Here is a 19,573-nt window from a genome sequence, read left to right as displayed (position 1 = left end):
ACAAGACTAAGCAGAGTCAGAACTAGAATCCAAGTCCCTGCTCTTCTCAATATGAGGAACACATGAATATGTTTACTGAAGCAGCATTGACAATAGCCTAGAAACAGAAACTCACTGGATGACAATAGGAAAATCAATCAAATAATAAGTGAAAACAATGGGATATGATGTTGCCATAGGACTTTAAATAATAATAATTGGGATGATAGCTACCATGTGTTGAATGGATACTTTGTGACAGGAACCGTGACAGCCCTTTAGTAAACTTCCTACTGTTGGTTTCACAATTCCATGAGACAGGTACCAGTATTGTCTGCATTTTACACATGAAAACTGAAGTTAAACTACCTCACTTTCCCCAGGGAACTCAGCTAACAAGAACAAGAGTATCTGGCTCTGGGGCGCCTGGGTGGCTCAGTCGGTTAAGCGACTGCCTTCGGCTCAAGTCGTGATCCTGGAGTCCCAGGATCGAGTCCCGCATCGGGCTCCCTGCTCGGCGGGGAATCTGCTTCTCCCTCTGACCCTCCCCCCTCTCATGTGCTCTCTCTCTCGTTCTGTCTCAAATAAATAAAATCTTTAAAAAAAAAGGGGGGGGGGCGCCTGGGTGGCTCAGTTGGTTAAGCGACTGCCTTCGGCTCAGGTCGTGATCCCGGAGTCCCTGGATCGAGTCCCACATCGGGCTCCCTGCTCAGCAGGGAGCCTGCTTCTCCCTCTGACCCTCCCCCTCTCGTGCTGTCTCTCTTATCCTCTCTCTCTCTCTCTCTCAAATAAATAAATAAAATCTTAAAAAAAAAAACAGCGTACCTGGCTCTGAAGCTGGTTTCTCAACTTTGGCACTATTTCCATTTTGGACTAAATAATTCTTCGTTGTGAAGATCGGTCTGTCCTGAGCATTGTAGGATATGATCCCTGACCCCTACCACCAGTTGTGAAAACCAAGTGTCTCCAAACATTGTCAAATGTCTCCGGGGGAACAAAACTGCTCCAGGTTTAGAGCGTCTACTCTAAAGCATAGGCTTAACCATTATACTATATACTGTGTCCAATATCGCCAACCTTCCTACAGAAACATAGTGGTAGAAATAAATACTTATAAATACTGTATGTGTGTACATACAGATGTATAAATATGTATATTCATACATTCTTTCTATACAGGTGTTCATTCACAGACACAGTCATAGGATTCCTTGAGAAATAGGTTCTGAGACTCTCAGACTTGATTGCAGGAGGTTTGGGTGGGAAGAGGGGAGGAGGGTCAGGGTTCCTGAGAAACTTACCTGTGAGGGAACAAGGGAAACAGGATGGGTCAGAGGGGGAACTGAACTGCAGTGCAAATTCACTGTTGAGACAGGCCTCAACAATTCTGTGGGGAGCTCTGGATGCCCCTTACACCTGTCCTGATGGATACAACAGCGCCTGGTCTTCCTCCACTCTCCACAGACCAATCACCAGACGTGGGATATCCCCAAGGAGTGCATCCTAGAGCAAGGTGGCTCTCCCTGAGACAAGGCTGAGGACAATTCCAGGGAAAGGACTGAGAGCACAACAGCCACCAACATTCATTCCCATACCTGGGGACCAAATGTCCTCTCTGCCCTGAAGTGGCAATCTGGGTGATTGCCTCTACAGATACATATAAGAGTATTTTTATTGTTTAATTGTAACTCGCTTAAAATATATAAGCATGTGGACCACAACTGGAAAGTAATAAGCAAATGAAAACAGGAGCACTATGAATAATGATTATTTTTCTTTTTCAAAGTTAAATACAAGGATGTTGCCATCATACCGGTCTTACCCTTTAAAAGAAGTGCTGAGATCTCAAAAAATACAATCCATAGCTTTAAAAACGTCATATATTATACATTCATATGGCTATAATGATTCCCAAGCCAGTTTAGCTGCTGTATGCAGGGAGCTTCTAAGCACCTTGATGTGTGCTAACTTACTAAATCTTCTCAATAACCCTAAGGTAGGAACTTCTGTTAACAATTTAACAGAGAAGGAAATTGGGTTTTCTAAGAGGTTAAGACATGCAAGATCTACCTATCTGGTAAGTGATAGAACCCAGGCTTGAACCTACGCACTAGGACTCTGAAGTCCTTCCAACCCGGCTTTACCCGCTTTTCACACGGTACCCCTGACATCCCCTTGCAATGGCAGTAACTTGTCTTCTCGTTTTTCATTTCTTCTTTAAAAAACAAAGAAACGGCAGAGTAATAAAGCTATCACTGTAAGACTATGCCAAAGGACAAAAAAAAATTGCCTTCAAATTCCCCATTTGAAAGTCTTTTGAGATATAATGTCTTTTAGATGCCACTGGAGATTGTAAGAGTAAAGTTATATTATTTTCCTTTAAAGAATCAAGTCTCTCTTCTGCTCTCAACACAAAACAGGAAGCTTTACAAATAACCTGTTTGAAGAATGATTCTCTCAGAGTCGAGGCTTTATGCTCTCAAGAGACCGAGAACTAATCTGTCAGGAACTCAGAGGGAACTGCCTTCAAGCAAATCACTAGGGACCATTTCTCATCCTCTGGGGTGCTATGGAAAATTCAACTCAAATTCATTAGCAATCTGAAAGCTAATTATTTCACCAAAAGATCTTAGTGAATTTCTATATTAAAAATTCCCAGCTGAGACACCTGGGTGGCTCAGTTGGTTAAGCACCCGACTCTTGATTTTGGCTCAGGTTGTGATCTTAGGGTTGTGAGATCAAACCCCGCGTGGGGCTCCATGCTCAGCTCAGTGTCTGCTTGAGATTTTCTCTCTCCCTCTGCCCCACCCCCGCAAACACCCCCTCCAAAATAAATAAATAAATAAATAAGTCTTAAAAAAAATTTCCCAACCTCAAAAATGGTCCTTTTCTTCCCAGAATGGCCAATGGCCTTTATAACACCCAAGCCCTCTAGAACCTTTCTCCCACTGGAACGCATATTGTACATGCCATGTGAACAAGGCCTCCAAAAGGGGCACAGGTTGGTCATCACAATGGATACTTTATTTGAAATGGAATGCATTTTGAAAATATGAAAAATAAATCACATCTCTCCAAAATCATTTGAGACATATTTACACAAATTATGACCACACTATTAAGTTCACAAATGTGACATTCTCTAAAGCATTTGGTACCTGGTGATGCTTGGTTTTCAGAAGCCGACATTTGCATATTCTAAAACTAAGCAGAAGACTGATGGTGGAATGTAATGGACAATAGTTTTATCTTTCTTCTCAAAATAAATACAGTGATCCAGAAGGACCACCTATTATTAAAACTTCCCCAATGCCTAACTGATCACCGACAGGTCACTTTAGAGCAGGTTGCTGTAGGTCTCACCAGCGTTTATGGAGATGCTTCCAGAGTCCTTCAGCTGCCTTCACTGGACAATTGTGCCCTGCCAGGAAAACTCTGCTGGATTCTATCCTCCATTTGGCAAATGTCCAGCCAACAAAGTCACAGACCCCTTTGTCATCCAATCTTCTGTAAATCTAGATTGGCTGTTCAACACTGCAGATCAAAAAGTCACCCTTCGAATTGTGTCAAGAATTTAGAAAACAGATCTTTAAAACCCATTCAACAGAATTCCACAATTAATATATATTAGGTTGCTTTAGGTAAACATGTATATTTCTCTTGAAAGAATGGCTGATATACTCAATATCAAGCTCTATAATCCCAAGTTTAAATTTCAGGCTGTGGCTGAGGGCAGTTTATTGGTAAAGCAAAAGCAAATTAGCTTGACATTTGCAAAAGAGAAGAAGGAATACTCCCAGGCCCATTTTCACCTACAAAGCTCTGAGCTCCATGGGATTGTTCCCGTCTCACTCAAGTCTCAAAACCTCTCCTCGGCCTGCCCCTGCCCAGGACACTGCAAATGACTGGAGCCCAACGAAAACCGAGTCGCTTTCCCTGGGGACAGAAAACAAGCAATGTGCTTGAACTCACACACTGGCAACAAACTTGTGTAGTGTCAGATTTAAAGTGAGGGGCCTTTAAGAGAAACCGAGTGTTGGTGTATGAGAGCAGGAGAGTCAAAGCAAGCATTCCTCGTGGTGTTCACATGGGAAGGGAGCTCCTTTAAGCAATGAGTTGCTTTTTGGTTTTTGTTTTAACCTCCATCGGAAAAAACACGTTAAATGAAATTATAAAGTCGGGTTGATTTCTACATGATGAGAGAATCCGTTTCCTCTATGACGGAAACGCTCACTTTGAAAGGGCCCTTTATAGCCATTTACTCTCTGACCTCAGCACTCCCTGTAGGGCACACGCAGATCCATGTGCATTTCTGCTAAGAAAGTCTGTCTAAGGAGCTTCGTCATGAGGCTTAGCCTGCCCCGTGGTACTTGTTCTCAGGAACGACATGAAAGCCAGTGAAGGAAGCACTGTGTGAGGCAAGAGAAAGCACCTCCTGGATACTGGGAGCTACATATTTTTTCTTCTTTCATTCATTTGTCCCAACAAATAGTGATTGAGCTTACTGTGTCCAAGGCTTGGTGTCAACACAAGTTCAAGGACAAAAGCTGTTTCCAGATGGGGACATTCCTTTTCATGTCTTCTTCCATTCCTTTTCCAACTCTTTACATTGTGTTTATTTAAGGGGTACATTTTCTATTGGACCTGTCCTTTCCTTTTTCCTTTTCTTGGACTGAAAGAATCATTTTTACCTTTTTCCATGATTTGTCAGGCCTCAAAATACCTTAGGTGGTTCGTATCATTTTCTTACAGAATATGGTAGAATTTGGGCATTGACACATTAAATGATTTGCATTTATATTTTGTTTTGTTGAGTTTGCAAAAAGTAAGCATGCTTTTTGTTGTTGCTGTCCTGAAAAAATGATTCAGCCATAATCATTTCAAAGTGTCAAACAACAAAAACATCCTATTTCTCTCCTTTCTAATTTCTGAGGTTTCACAGGTAAATGCTAAGAGGGGTTCAGACTAGAGAGTCACTAAGAGGGTCAACTCAATGTAAATATCACAGCAGACCAAGAAATAAGGGCTGTGGAAAGACAAGACAAGGTAACCATGATTCTGGTGGCCCCAATAACAACCACAGCCATGGGGGGGTGGGGGCAGGAAAAAAAATTTCAGCAGCCAGGAGGGAGCCTGGGCAAATTTTTTTGAACAACACTACCTAGCCTATATGTCAGCTAACAACATACAAGTATCTTTTAAAAGCCCACATGAATCTTCATTTTAAAAATATTTGGTATGGGCGCCTGGGTGGCTCAGTCATTAAGTGTCTGCCTTCGGCTCAGGTCATGATCCCAGGGTCCTGGGATCGAGCCCCACATCGGGCCCCCTGCCTGGCGGGAAGCCTGCTTCTCCCTCTCCCACTCCCCCTGCTTGTGTTCCCTCTCTCGCAGTCTCTCTGTCAAATAAACAAAATCTTAAAAAAAAAAATTTTGGTATGGATTTTACTTTTATAGCACAAAAACTTGAAAGAAAAAACTATGGTTTAATCAGAGAAGATCATGTTATGATCTGCATTTTTAAAACAACAATACAATGAGACATTATCTAAAAAGCACAGCAGTAGTCTCAGAGAGGCCAAACCATACTTCAGAACTCTTCAGCTTTGCTGTCGGAACTGCCCATCATATATACATATATGTGTGTGTATATATATGCTTCTGCCCTTTGCAGCATATTTTCATAGCTGTGTCTTAGCCACTGGAAGTGGGAGTCCCTTAAGTTTTTCTTGCCATTTGCCTGAGTTTTCGTTTTTCCCCACAACTTTGCGGATTAGGGTTGTGATCTCAAAATTTCATCATTTAAATATTGCACTAAGAAGTAATTAGATCTAAATTCCTTTCTAGGTGGAAGGAGAATAAAGACATCTCTAGCATGAAATTCTATTTTTGTTTCTGTACTACCTAACTTAGCAATAGCCTAATACTGACCATTCCCATTTGGATGCTGGAAAAATACTATCAAGACTTTGTGGGAAAGAGAATGGAAAACAGAGATCGTCAGTAAAGCCACGCAGATAGGAAGTGATTTTCAGCCCCAAGAGGATTTGTTATCAACTATGGCTCTTTTTAAGCTTAAGTAGCATCTGCCTTGTGGATTTTGACCATCCTTTTGATTTGACACAGAAGACGGTTTGTTCCACCTTTAAAAAGCACATGCTCCCCCCTCCACCCCGCCCCTCAGACTCCTGAACAAGTAGATGCTAAAACAAGACTGGGTTGTTTTCTCACTGAAAATCCAGTGTTTATCCAGTCCTTCCCTTTTCAATTTCTGAGTTTAGTTAACCTAACTGGAAAACATAGAACCCTCAAGTTTCTCACAGAGCAATAAAAAGCAAAACAGTTGGTTTCTGTCATCAACATTATTTTCAGTACAAATACAAAAAAGCTATGACTCCTAGTCCTTCAAAATATTTACAAACTGTATTTTAAACTATGAGATTCTAGAGTATATTTCTAGAATACAGTAAAAGGGTCAGAAAATGTGGTTCAAGTAGAGTGTGCAAAGCTGGAGAAGGGTAATCTCTAGTGTGGATAAGAGCACAAATGTTCTCTCAAACAAACTGAATGGTTCTCTTTTCCCCCCACTGTGTTTTTTGAAACGCCTAGTGCATTGATACTCAGAAATCATAGAAATCTCCTTATTAGTCCCTTCAAACGGATGTTATAAGCAAGGCTCTTCCTGCATTACACCAGCCCTACCATATATTCATGGTATGTTCATCCTGCCATCAGTTGGGTTATGTATTAAATATTTGGAATTAGACACCATTACTACGAATTTCCTTTTAGAAAAGCAATTAGATTTTCATAGTTATACAACTCTGAACATTTAGCTTTTTAAACTTCTACAGAAAATATATGTCTAAGAAAAAAAAATCTCAAAAGAAAAGAAGTAATATCACAGAGTTTAATTTCAACCACCTGGCATAACAATGAAAGTGTCAGACCTTCTGAAAATGCCCTAGGAATAATGAATGAATTCTTAATGTTTTCCCCTCCACCGCCCTTCTACTTTTTTTTTTTTTTCCTTTTCCAAGATTAGAATTTACTAGGGAATAGGTTTTTGAAAATAAAGTTTCTTTTTTGGAAAATGGCCTACATTCAGAAATGTCTTAAAACAAGCATTTTAAAAAAAACTAATAAATAATCATAAATCAAAATACATTAAAATAAAATTACAGTACATCATTGCTCCTAGAAGGTCCACCATACTGGAAGATCCTTTCAAAGGTTCATAAATAAAGCCTTCTGGACTGAAACCGTTTCCCGCATTGTGATGAAGAGTATGCAGAAAACTAAGAGGAATCTCGAGTTATCAATAGGGTGATGTCCAAACTACTTGATCTGGTGCGGGGCGGGGAGACTTTTGCTTTCGATTCAAGTGAAGACAACAGAAAGGTGCTCGTCCCACTTCCTCGAGTCCTCAGAACCTGGAAAGAAATGACCGGCAATTAAGTCATTGGCTCAGAATCCTCCAAAACCCAGCTCTCTTCAGGCCAGTCCGGCGGACAAAGCGCGCTCAGAAAGACCCCGGGGTCGCTCCCTCGAGTGTCCACACTCGAGCGGCGCTGGTGACACGAACAGAGCCAGCGGCGTCGCTGGGCGGCGCTCCACCGGACCCGCGCGGGCCAGGGTGGGCGGGAGGCGGTCCGCGAGGCCGCCCAGCCTAACCCGAGCTCCTTCGTCCTCCCCTCTCTGCCCGGCCTCTCCTACCTCCGGCTTGCTTCCCTTCTTTCTACATCTCCAGAAACTTGGAGTAACTTCTCATTTTCCCCTCCAAGCACCACACCCGTGAATTAGGCTTCCTACTCCTCCCAACAGCCCGCGAGACCTCCTCCTCGGAAAGGCCCTTGGTAGCCCGAGTTGCCGGGACCTTACCTTGTCTGGCCCGGGTGCTGCCCCCTTCAGGCCGAGTTGGAGGTGCTGCGGAGAAGCCTGTGGCCGTGCGGCTGCGAGAGCGGCTGTTGGTGCGAGTGCGGTAGTTGGTGTGGGTGCGGGTGCGGGTGCGGGTGCGGGTGCGGGTGCGGATACGGGTGGAGTTGCTGAGGCTGGGGCTGGGGCTTGGCATGCGGCTGCGGCTGAGACTGTGACTGGGGCTGGGGCTGAGGCTGAGGCTGAGCCTGGGGCTGAGGCTGGGGTTGGGGTTGAAGCTGCGGCTGCGGGGGCTGCTGCTGGACCAGGTGCTGCTGCTTCTGCCGTGTGGACTTGACCGCCAGGATAGCCTGACGATTCTTGTACTGCACCATCTGCAGCGTGATCTCGGCGTTCCAGCCCTGGTCCTGCGGGCACCGAAAGTCGATCTCCTTGCCCTCGGCCATCACCACAGTGAAGTACATGTACTTGCCCTTGCGCTCCACGCAGTCCACGGTCTTCATGTTGGAAAAGTGTAATTCCTTGAGCTTGACCGGCGGCTCGAGGCTGGCCACGGCGGGCCCTCCCGGTTGGGACGGTTCGGCCGGCCCCTGCCCAGGCTGTTGCTGCTGCTGGTGTTGCAGCTGCTTGGGCGGGATAAGCAGCAGCCCCTCCTCAGTGAGGATGCAGCACTTTTTCTTCCAGAGCTGCAGCAACCCGTCGCTGCGCTTCTCCAACACACCCTCCTTCAGCGCTTTGCAGCCACTGCTCTCCAACATCCTCCCGGCATAGGGAGGGGCGCCGCTCGGCTCGGCCTCTCCACTTCCAGCCGCCCGGGCCGGGGGCAGCAGCAGCAGCCGCGCGCCGTCCTCGCCCCAGCGGCTCCCGCGGCCGCCCGCCCGGAGCGCGCAGAGGAGGCTAACACGCAGGAAGCAGAGCGGCGGCGGTGGAGGCGGCGGCTCGAGGTGCGGGCAAGCGGGCAGCCGCGTCCTGAGGCGCCACAAGGTCCCGGAGCTGCGAGCCTCCGGGCCGCTGCCGTCCTCTTGCGAGCGCTCACTGAAGGCCACTGGCCGGGCCCCCTCGCGGCGCTTTTGAATGGGCCATCCCCCCCACCCCCGAGTGACACCCAGCGGAAAAGGCGGCTCCTGGCGCCCGCACCGCGGGGGAAAGCCCAGCTCGGAAAGGCGCTCTGCCGCCGGCGCACGCCTCATTAACTTGGGGCCTTTCCAAAGCCCGCCGCGTCCACGCCCCCCGCATCCCTCGCTCCGCCTCTCGCCGCCCACTCGCTTCCGTGCTCCTTCCCCGCGCGGGCTGCGAGGCACCGGAGCCCCGGAAACTCCTCTCCTCCGCCTGGGGCGACAGCCGAGGGCGCCCCAGCTGCCCGGCGACAAATGCCGACGCTCAGAGGGCGCCGAGACCATCCTACTGCTACGGTTATCCCCGGCCGGCAGGCTCTCTACCAGTGTCATTGAGGACGGGGGCTGCGAGGGTGGGTACGGCTACCAGGCAGGGCCTGGAATGCCAAACTGTCTCGCTGTCCTCGGGAAGCAGCCCCGGGGATTCGCGATGTGCTCCGAGACCCTATGTAAACATCTGAGGGCACAAAGGCCGAGAGGACACAGTGTCTACACTCATGTATGCTTCCAGTCATTAGCTCTTCTTGGAGCAGAGAGGGCGATTGTTAAATCAAGGCAAGAGCGCTACCGCCTGTCCCGTTTGGAAGCGCCAGTAGAGAGGGGTGACCCACTTCAGAGAACGTCTCACCTTCCCTTTCTCGACCCCGGAGCTCTGGCACTAGCCTATCTTCACCCGGGACACAAGCTCTCTCGATTCCCTCTTGACCCATCCGCACAGCCTACAACATCTCACAACAGTAACTCAACGGCAGGTACAGATCCCGGGAATGTCCAGCGAGAGACCTCACACTTTAAGGCACAGCTTAGCCCTCCAAACAGCCGAATGGCCTCCGCGGGTCTCTCTTTGGAAACGCCTAACGGGCCAGATCGGTTTTGTAATCTCATTCATCTGTGACCTGGGGAAGGTAATGCTGTACTCGCCCCTAGCTCCCTCCTACTACGCTCGCATCTTAAAAAATTCTGTAGATATTCTGGGAAACAAGGCAGAATCAAGAGCACAAACCGAAACCAAACCTGTTGGTGGGGAAATTCATCCACTAGAGAGCCCTGTGTACCGACCCCGAGAATACGAAGAAACACACGAAGAAGAAATAAACCAGAGTTGGCCGAAGGAAGAGGAAAGACTGCTTCTTGTGCCCAAGAAAGGAGGACTTCGCTCATCTGCTAGTTTACTTTGGCTGAAACAAAGAATTCAACAAGCAAAGAAATGAGCGAGGAGCTTGGGGAGCAAGAGTCAAATCCTTTGTGTCATGCTGAAAAATTCGAACTGAACTCCAAGGTAATTGAAAACACAGAACTTTTAAACACAGGAGGGTCCTGAATCTTATAAGAAACAATGTCTTAGCAAATGGGACAATTCCAGCACAGTCCTGAATCTGACTGAACTGCACTTGGTAGGCTCTGAGAACCTTCAAATTGTTAATGGATTAGCAGTTTTTTATGGAGAAAGGCAATTATTAAAATCACATAAAAATTTCTAGTAAGATTGTTTTAAAAAATGAACAATTCTATATACCAGTGACAAACCCTGCACCTAACATCTCAGTTCTCTCGCTGTTTTCGTGGGACAAGTGAGCATTCCAGAGAATTTCTACATGACCAGCTGTTCATCTTTTAACAGAATGCCATTCTTCAGCTTACGTGGAAAGGACAGTGTGCAACTCACTCTGAGGGCACGTGTAGTTGAGAAAGACATTTCATGCGGAAAAATGATACAATACAAACTTGACTGGGTAAAAAACTAAAATGTAATCTTGAGGTGCAAGCCATTTTCTTAAGAGAAAATATGTTCAGTGTTATCTAACCTGCAGTTAATCAAGATGCAGCAGATGCATTCTAAATTAATTCAAAATGTTTTCAGAAACCAGCACAATTTTCAAATTTCAAAAACCAGCACTTATTTTACAACTAGATACTTTCCCACCCGATTTCCACCTGGATATTTCACAATGATTTAATGACTTTGTGAGCAGCTCAGAAGTCAGTCTACAATGTGCCTTCCCTGACCACAGTGCATCCATTATTGGAGATCTCAGGTGTGTAGGAATCTTGTAGTTCAGTGACAACTTTGCTCTTTCAACAGTCACATCCAATTCACAAAAATGGCCATGTTAGCCATGTTTTAAAAAGACAATGAAAAAATTTCACAAAAAAATAACTGTTCTGCCCAAAATACCACACACCTTTAGCTGTAGATATAATGAAACCCTACAAAATGTCACAAGTTACTAAAGTTTCAAAAACAAACTAATGAAATCACTGCTTTGGTAAACCAGTTTGAAAAGGTGGATTCGAATTGCATATTACAGCTGTCTGCATCACATTGTGTATCAGCAGCATCTGACAGTTGATTAGCTTCCCCTCTTGGAAACAGGTCTTCACTTGGCTTCAAGGACATAGCTCTTAATTTTCCTTCTACCTCCCCAATCACCTTCAGTATCCTCTACAGGTTCCTCCTCTTCCCCCCATCTTTTAGTATTAGAATGCCCCAGAGAGCTGTCCTCAGTTCTCCTCTTGTTGGTCTCATCCAGTCTCATTTTTAGGAAAATGCCAGACTCCCCAATTTACATCCAACTTCTTGTTGACAAAGAATAAAACAAAGGCTACCACATTTAAGAAATAATATTAACATGCCAGGCAAGAGAACACATACTGGTGAAGATATTCATGGAGTAGTTCACTAGAGGGAAGAGTCTAAGGGGATTTTAGGCTGTGGAACATAGGGTTCCTAGAGCTTTTGCTAATAAAAAATTGAAAAATAGCATTCTGGATAGGATGGAGTCCCTGGATGGAACTGGTTCAATAAGGATCTGGAGTTAAAAGCCATTGTTTTTTTTGTTTTGGTTTTTTAAATAGTTTTTTTAGTTTTAACAGCCTTCAGTTTTGTTATGTTCAGGCCAGGGTTACTGAAGGTTGAATATTTTTTTACTCTTCTCTACAGTACTATTTGGATATCTAATAAAGAACTCAAATATATGCTCCCAAACATCTCTTCACCCTGATCTACTTTACCTGCAACCCCTTCTCAGTTGATGGCAATTTCACCTGTATAGTTACTCAGGCCAAGAACCTTGGAGCAGTATTGCTCTTAAAACAAGAGGCCCTTATCCAGAGCCTTGAGCTTTAGGTTAAAATGACATGCCTAGAGTTCATACTCATTCCAGACCAACTCTAGGTACTCGGGATTCCAAATACCCTGCCTAAATGTGTTCAACTGTTCAAGGAATGCATTACATCAGTGTGTGCACTAGTGTATGGGGGGGGGTGGACAGATTTTGAACATGCAAGCTACGGTATCCATATAGATGGGCAGGAGGTCCCCCTTGCCATACAATTCAGAGACAGGGATAGGAAGAGAAGGACAGGCTGAGGATCAGCTCTCCTCGTAAGTAATGATCTGGCACTGGACTTTAAATCTGGCTTTTCAGGTGCCTATGAAGATGTCATTTGTCAAGACAGGTGCACCGAACGTATTTCCATTTAACAAAGCTTTAAAATATTTAACCATTTGTGTCTCCATTGCGTTCTTGCCCCAGGACTGCAAATACTTAGAAGCATACCTGCCCTGTAGTATATCCTTTACTCCTTTCTCTTGATATCCAATCCACAAACTGAGCCAGGAAATTCCATCAATTAAGTCTTCAAACTATATATTCTCTCTCCAATTCTTTCATTACCATCCTGATCCAAATCACATGAATTACTGCAATGGACTCCTTCCTAACTTGCCTAATTCTACCCTTGTCTTACAATCTATTTTCAATACAGCAGTCAGGGTCATCCCACTTTCTCCAAGTCTGCTCAAAAGTCATCTCAATGAGGCCTATCCTAATCACTCTAAAATTGCAACCACCCCATTCCCTTTAATTTTCCCCATAGTATTATCTCCTAGCAGCTACTGAATAATTTATTATGCCTGTAATTTCAGTTCATCTTCAAGAGGGAGGGCAAGGACCATTATTTTGATGTGTCCCAATCACTTTGTACAATTCTTGGCACATAGGAGTAACTCAATATATGTAGAAACTTAAACTGAATCAGAAGCCCGTATCTGTCATAAAAAGAAAATCAATGTGTTCAAAGGCTTTTGATAGATTTTTCACAACGCATCCTTTCAAAAACTTTCAAAATGTAAGGGACTTTATGAAAAAACTCCCCAAACTTGCCATACCAATATGTATTTGGTATAATCTTTTAGGAATACTACACATGCTAGGCCTCTCTCTAGATCTTAAATGCTATATCCTATAGATGCTATCTAAAATAAGTCCTATAAACTTTTCTGAGCAACATGCAATCTAATATTATGAGAGGTATTTATACAAACTATCATCCTATTGGTTTTTAGTTAAGAGTAATCAAAAGAATGGAGAAACAATAATGGAACAGTTGATAGCAGTTTCTCCTACTTGGCAAATTGCCAAATACTTGTTTAAAAAGTCCACTAATCAATACTGGCCTAAAAACATTTTACTTAAAAGAGTTGGTAGTTTATTAAGAACTGTTTACTTTCACTTATAACTTGATTATAAGATTTAAAAATCTATGAACTCCCTAATCTGCAATACACAGAAGACTCTCACAGCAATGTATTATTAAACACTGGGATACAACAAGGTTCAAATAGATTTCAAAAAATAGCTAAAACCCCACTGATCTATGAAAATGTTTGGTCACTCTCACGAGCACACAAAGGTCCACATTCACTTGGCAATTTAGATTTTTCAGTCATTCAGTTCATTTTAAAATACTATTCAGCAGAAATACTTTATGAAGATTCTAATCTCCAAAATGCCTGGTTGAAAAGGTTAAATACTAACTCAATTAGATACAGAACTATCCAGACTTCTTAGGTTCATCTGCCTAGCTGCCTTTTTCACAGCACTAGTTGATGAAGTGACGCCTCCTAGTGATCAATTTGTATAACACAGCTTAGAACAAGTCAGAATAGTATAGGCTGTTTGCTGCTCTCTAGTCTCTATTCATGGGTTAAAACAATTACAACCCATTTGTAGCTGCCCATCAGCTACGTCTCTGTCCTTTCTGCCAACAGCCTAACTCAGGTTTTTTCTCTCATCTACTCTTCTAATAGGCTAACCACTTGAATCTATACCATTCCATAAGTTACAGATGCCAGTTTTACTCCTAGAACGATATAAAAGTTAACTACCTCTTACTGCATAGAACATTCCACCTCCTTAGTTAACATCTTAGATGAATGTTTTTATCATTGTACTTAGTAGCACAGTGGATCATGCTAGAGGTTGGTGATGGTGCTGACAGCACTTACACTGAAGGAGTCTCAATGTTAGTTCTGGTTGAAAATATATTATTCAAAATAGAACAGGTTGAAGACACTTTACTGAGGATGTCCAGCAAGTAACTTGAGTTCAGGAGCATTAAGGTAATAGTAGCTTTGAAGTGACAAATGAAAATATGAGTAGATGAAATGAAGCTGGGGTCCAGTTCTCTTTTGTCCTAAATTCAGAATGTAGGCAACACATTTAAGCAGAGGGAAGTAGCCCAATGAAGGCAGGTTAAGAGGGTATGATAAACTTGCTTGGGTGTAAATGTCACCCAATTTATGACACCCAATCTATTTACATTACAACATGTAAAGAGTCTCACAAAATTGCTACTACTCGAAAGTACTGATACTCTAGAAGCTTTTGGGGCGGTAGCAGAGAAGCATCAGGTACTCCAGTGACCCACAGTGGGAACTCTGGTGAACCTGTTTTAAATTTGAGCACTGCCCTGGCTGAGTAACACCCTCCACCCCCGACTAAAGAGCCCATGAGCACCTAATATCCTTTCCTAAGTGCACTTCAAACTAAGTAAATGCTGTGGTTGTTCACAACTCAGATATCTGATAGCCACTTGGGCAAATCTCTTCATTTAAGGGGCTAGATTGCAAGGACGACTACCCTTTTTCAGTCTTCTATACACAACACATAGTCTGAGAGAATACAGACTATTCAATTTGATTATTACTCGTTTAAAAAAAAAACAAAAAACATTGAGCAAATGAGCAAAGGCCTTTGTTAGGCATTAGAGGAAAGTAGAAGCAGTGTAGATAATGCTTTCCAAAAATACGAGGAGGAAGGAAAACAGATGGTATGATAAACTTGCTTGGGTGCTGTAAATGGCAAGGTTACTTTACAAGAGGAATTCAGGCTGTAGGCCAAGAACTGGAGGGTAGAGGTTGTGGCACAGAGGACAGGATTGACAGGATAATGGATGCAAGACAGAAGGCTGAAAGGGACAAAATGAAAGAACTCTGTGGGGTAGCCATGTCCAAAAAGGTGGAGATGCTCTTACCAAAGACAGAACCCAGGAAATCTTTTTTTTTTTTTTTAAAGATTTTATTTGACAGAGAGAGACACAGCGAGAGAGGGAACACAAGCAGGGGGAGTGGGAGAGAGAGAAGCAGGCTTACTGCGGAGCAGGAAGCCCGATGTGGGGCTCGATCTCAGGACCCTGGGATCATGACCTGAGCCGAAGGCAGACGCCTAACGACTGAGCCACCCAGGCGCCCCTTCCCAGGAAATCTTTTTATGGCAAGTTTCCACATTGCCAGTAAACTTACTAAGAAAATCAAATCTCACATTAAAGGGAACAAATTTGCCACACAACTCCTAACTACAGACTACCTGATTTAAGTAAATCGAGTAACAATGACCATCTCTTAAACAGTCAGAAACTAGAACATTCAGCAGTTGCTATTCCTAATGAGATCCCATTTACACTTTCATTTCAGTCATTGTCTCAACCTCATCTGCGTACCCCGTTTCCAAGGAAAGCATCATGCACCATCAAGTGAAAAGCCTCAGATGAAGGACTCTGGTCAGCTCGCAGTAAGTCTCTGGGCTATATTCCTAAACCTTACTGGGGACTGTTTACCTATTTCTGAAATGTAGTTATTTGCCTCTTATGTTCCAGGCTAACCTTGATCAATCTTTTTCTAAACCTGAAGATCCTCAGTATATGTGACCAATGTGGCAGTCATAGTAACCTCCCTCCTCCCAACTCCTACTAAACTCAGCTTCAGACATTTGGTGCTGTAACCAGGAATCACAGGCTCTTCTTTCAAGAGGACTGGATGCCAACAGTCTTTTGCCTCCTTCAGTCCCACTGCTTCCTAAAAGCCCGGACACGACGGGCAGGAGCTGCAGCAGCCATTTCAGCCCATAAAGCAATTTAAAAAAAAGAAAGAAAGATGGAAGCCATATGCCATGGGCAGCAAAGCAAAAGCCTCTTTGAGAACTATGAAACTCCCAAACGAGCCCCCGAGTCTAATTTACACCTAGAAGAAAACTCCTTTTAACCCACATTGCATTTGGTTTGTTGTTCAGCCAACATGTGCACGCAAACCAGGTGCGCGGTACGGGGCAGCCTATCTGAAAGCTGTTTAAAATTGATCCAGATAAACTCTGTGTACTCTAAAATATTTGATATTCTGAAATCCCTAGCTTAATGAAAGTGCCTATTTAACCACTAGTGCACACAGGAGTATCTCCAAGAAGCCAGTGAAGACTTCTCTGAGAGTGGGTACGAGCATACGCAAAGACCAAACAAGTGGACATCACACTGGCTCCAACAGAGACCAATGCTGAGGACATGTTAAAGTTATTCAACTTCTATCTTTATGTATAAAGAGAGTAATTACCATCCTCAGTATAAAGATTAAATAAAGCATTATTTATATTCTCTTAAATGGGTACACATTTGGATCTTTCAAAAATGATTAAGATCTATAATGCTCTAAAAGCAAAGTCCCACCTCGTTTAAAATAGAAACAGTAGAGCAATGTTTTTCTCTGAACTCCTCACGATATATTACACCTAACCTTTAAAACTGAATCTATACTGGGACACCTGGGTGGCTGTCGGTTAAGCGTCTGCCTTCAGCTCAGGTCATGCTCCCAAGGTCCTGGGATAGAGTCCTGCATCCGGCTCCCTGCTCAGCGGGGAGCCTGCTTCTCCCTCTGCCTGCTGCTCCCCCTGCTTGTGCTCTCGCGTGCTCTGACAAAGAAATAAATAAAATCTTTAAAAAAAAAAGAAAATAAATCTATACTTAAGGGTCACCTTATACTTACCATTTAAGGTTCCTTTACTAATCAATCTTGAGATTTTTATGATTAAGAATGAGCTAATTATGTATGTTTAGGAATCTCAATTGTCCAGAATAGTCAAATGATAAAAGATTCTAATATGATAGAGTAAAACATTCTTTCTCCAATAACAGGCATACAATATATAATTTAAACTTTCTATGTTTCTGGTCATTTTGAAAACTGTTGTAGCCAACTGTTTTCATAAAAATAAAAAAATCGTGGCCATTGTGAGAGTTCAGTTCCTCTCATCCAAAATCTTATTATCCCTCCAGGAAGATGTAGTCCCCTTCTGTAATTAAACCTGGGTGGGTTTGTGACTGACTATAACCAATAGAGTAAGTGAGGACTTCCCAGATTAGGTCATAAAAAGGATGCAACTTTTACCTCTTGGAACCCAGCTACGCTACTATAAGGCAGTATCTAGGTAGAGATGTGGCTACATCCCAGCTGAGGTCTCATCCAACATCAACCACCTGTGCATGAAAAGCCTTCAGATGATTCCAGTCCCTGTCCTTCAAAAACTGCCCCTAACGATGCTCAGTACAGCAGAAATGAACTATAACCAAGCAGGGTCAACAAATCTTGTCAATGTCTTAAGTTTTGAGAGTGGTTTTGTTATCCAGTACTAGGTAACTGCAACTATTGATACTTTCCATGATCTCATAGAACCACTGAATTTACAGAACAATATACACAACTCAGCATTGTTTTACCATTTTCCTCAATATAAGCCAACCAGTATGTAGGATTTGACAACTACAAAGGACCTTAGAGTCTATCTTGAACCAATGAGAATCCATCATTTATCTTGTTACAAGCCCGTAAGAATGGTTTGGTAAAACAGAAAGAAAGAGCCCAGATAAATCCTAACTGATCTACACATACAAAAGTCTGCTGTACAGGGCGCTTGGTGGTTCAGTCATTAAGCGTCTGCCTTCGGCTCAGGTCATGATCCCGGGGTCCTGGGATCAAGTCCCACATCGGGCTCCCTGCTCGGCGGGAAGCCCACTTCTCCCTCTCTCACTCCCCCCCTGCTTGTGTTCCTGCTCTCGCGGTCTCTGTCAAATAAATAAATAAAATCTTTAAAAAAAAAAAAGAAAAGAAAAGAAAACCTATTAAAAAAAAAAAAAAAAGTCTGCTGTACACCTACCATCCCAGTACTGTTAAGTTAGGAAATCCAACAGCAAGCATGCATCCCTAAACTACCTCTTAAACTGGTAGAGCCAGTTCAGAACTGAAGAACCAGAATACGTATTAAATCAAAGAAAAAGAGACTATGTTGAGTAAGCCATGCACAGAAGACTAGTGGCAGGAAAAAGGTGAAAGAAAAAGTAGCCAAGCAGAGCTGAAACAGTGTAAATGCAAAACAGGCTGGGTTGCTGATACCGAAGCTGCTCTAAAGGTTGTACGCCCACTCACCAAGCCAACTGAACAGCAAAGAGATCAGATCCAGCTTCTAGTTTTAAAACTTATTATCAACTAGCCTAATCCAAGTCTAAAATAACATCTTATTTCAAAACAGACACCTATCTCATTGTCTACCTCTAGGTTACCTGTCACAATGTCCAGAGCTCCAGGTAAACGTTAGGGATGGAGAAGATGGGCTGAATAGTGACAACTTGGGTGTTCTGGAGCATTAATATCCAAATACTTCAGACTTAATTTTACTCTAGATTATTTCTGGATGAAAGCCAAGGCCAAAAAATTAGCATGTGAAAACATGTATAAAAAATAGGTAGAGATCTTTTTAAAACTAGCTGACTTTAGAGAACAAATTATTTTCTATTTTAATTTTACATAAAAAACTTTCAAAATGGAACAGGTTTGTATTTCTCATCCAGTCTTAAGTCTGTTCTTTTGTACACCAAGTTCTAAAGTTACCTGCCAAAATCAATTTAAAATGTGATTCCAACTACAAGTTCTAGATTTTATTATGTTACGGAAGCACATTTACTAAATGCTCATTATTTATATGAGGTTCTAAGTACTAGAAGATTAATGTGTTCTCATTAGTGCTCACCACAATCTTCACAAAACAATGAACAGTGATAGATGAACCCCAAAGCCTGTATTTAACAATTCTATCTCTACCACCCAATGGTAGTAACTATTTTATTCCCACATTTATTTAAAAAATGACAGTTCGTCACTATCGTCACTTTAGGGGCTATATGGCTTTAATCTAAAATTAGATCTTTTCCATTTTTATTCATGGTTTTTTATTCCTATAGAGCAACCTCACCCACAATTCTCATTCCTGAGTCCACCTATTTGATGAAGGTAGTTATAAATATGGACTGGAGGAAGGCTAGGAAAAAAATCCTGTGTTGGATTAACTCTGAAGCATTCACTGTGTATTGTTTTTAATCTATTTTCACTGGTCAAAACAAATTTGACTGCACATTTAACATTACTTGTACTGTAATTCTGTGAGAACGTCTTCATAATGAGAAAAAAAACAACACTTAGAGGGTAAAAGGGTATGATGACGG

At 43.0% G+C, this 19,573-nt stretch overlaps 1 protein-coding gene across 1 annotated transcript; it reads right to left on the bottom strand.

The window, feature by feature from the left end:
• Window positions 1-6,874: 6,874 nt before the first annotated feature.
• Window positions 6,875-15,320, bottom strand: PHLDA1 (pleckstrin homology like domain family A member 1). The gene is made up of 2 exons (XM_035002110.1): window positions 7,860-15,320; window positions 6,875-7,411 (listed from the first exon to the last, which is right to left on the bottom strand). The coding sequence occupies exon 1, from the start codon at window positions 9,299-9,301 to the stop codon at window positions 7,886-7,888; it is 1,416 nt and encodes a 471-aa protein (XP_034858001.1). The 5' UTR covers window positions 9,302-15,320; the 3' UTR covers window positions 6,875-7,411; window positions 7,860-7,885.
• Window positions 15,321-19,573: the final 4,253 nt, after the last annotated feature.

This window comes from Mirounga leonina, unplaced genomic scaffold (genome assembly GCF_011800145.1).
Source record: "Mirounga leonina isolate KUSES-001 unplaced genomic scaffold, KU_Mleo_1.0 Mir_126, whole genome shotgun sequence".
Taxonomy (NCBI): domain Eukaryota; kingdom Metazoa; phylum Chordata; class Mammalia; order Carnivora; family Phocidae; genus Mirounga; species Mirounga leonina.
This window is presented reverse-complemented; position numbering and strand designations above follow the sequence as displayed.

What these genes read in the sequence shown, in the direction of transcription:
- PHLDA1 (XM_035002110.1), bottom strand. Translation starts at nt 9,301, where the DNA reads ATGACACTGGTAGAGAGCCTGCCGGCCGGGGATAACCGTAGCAGTAGG.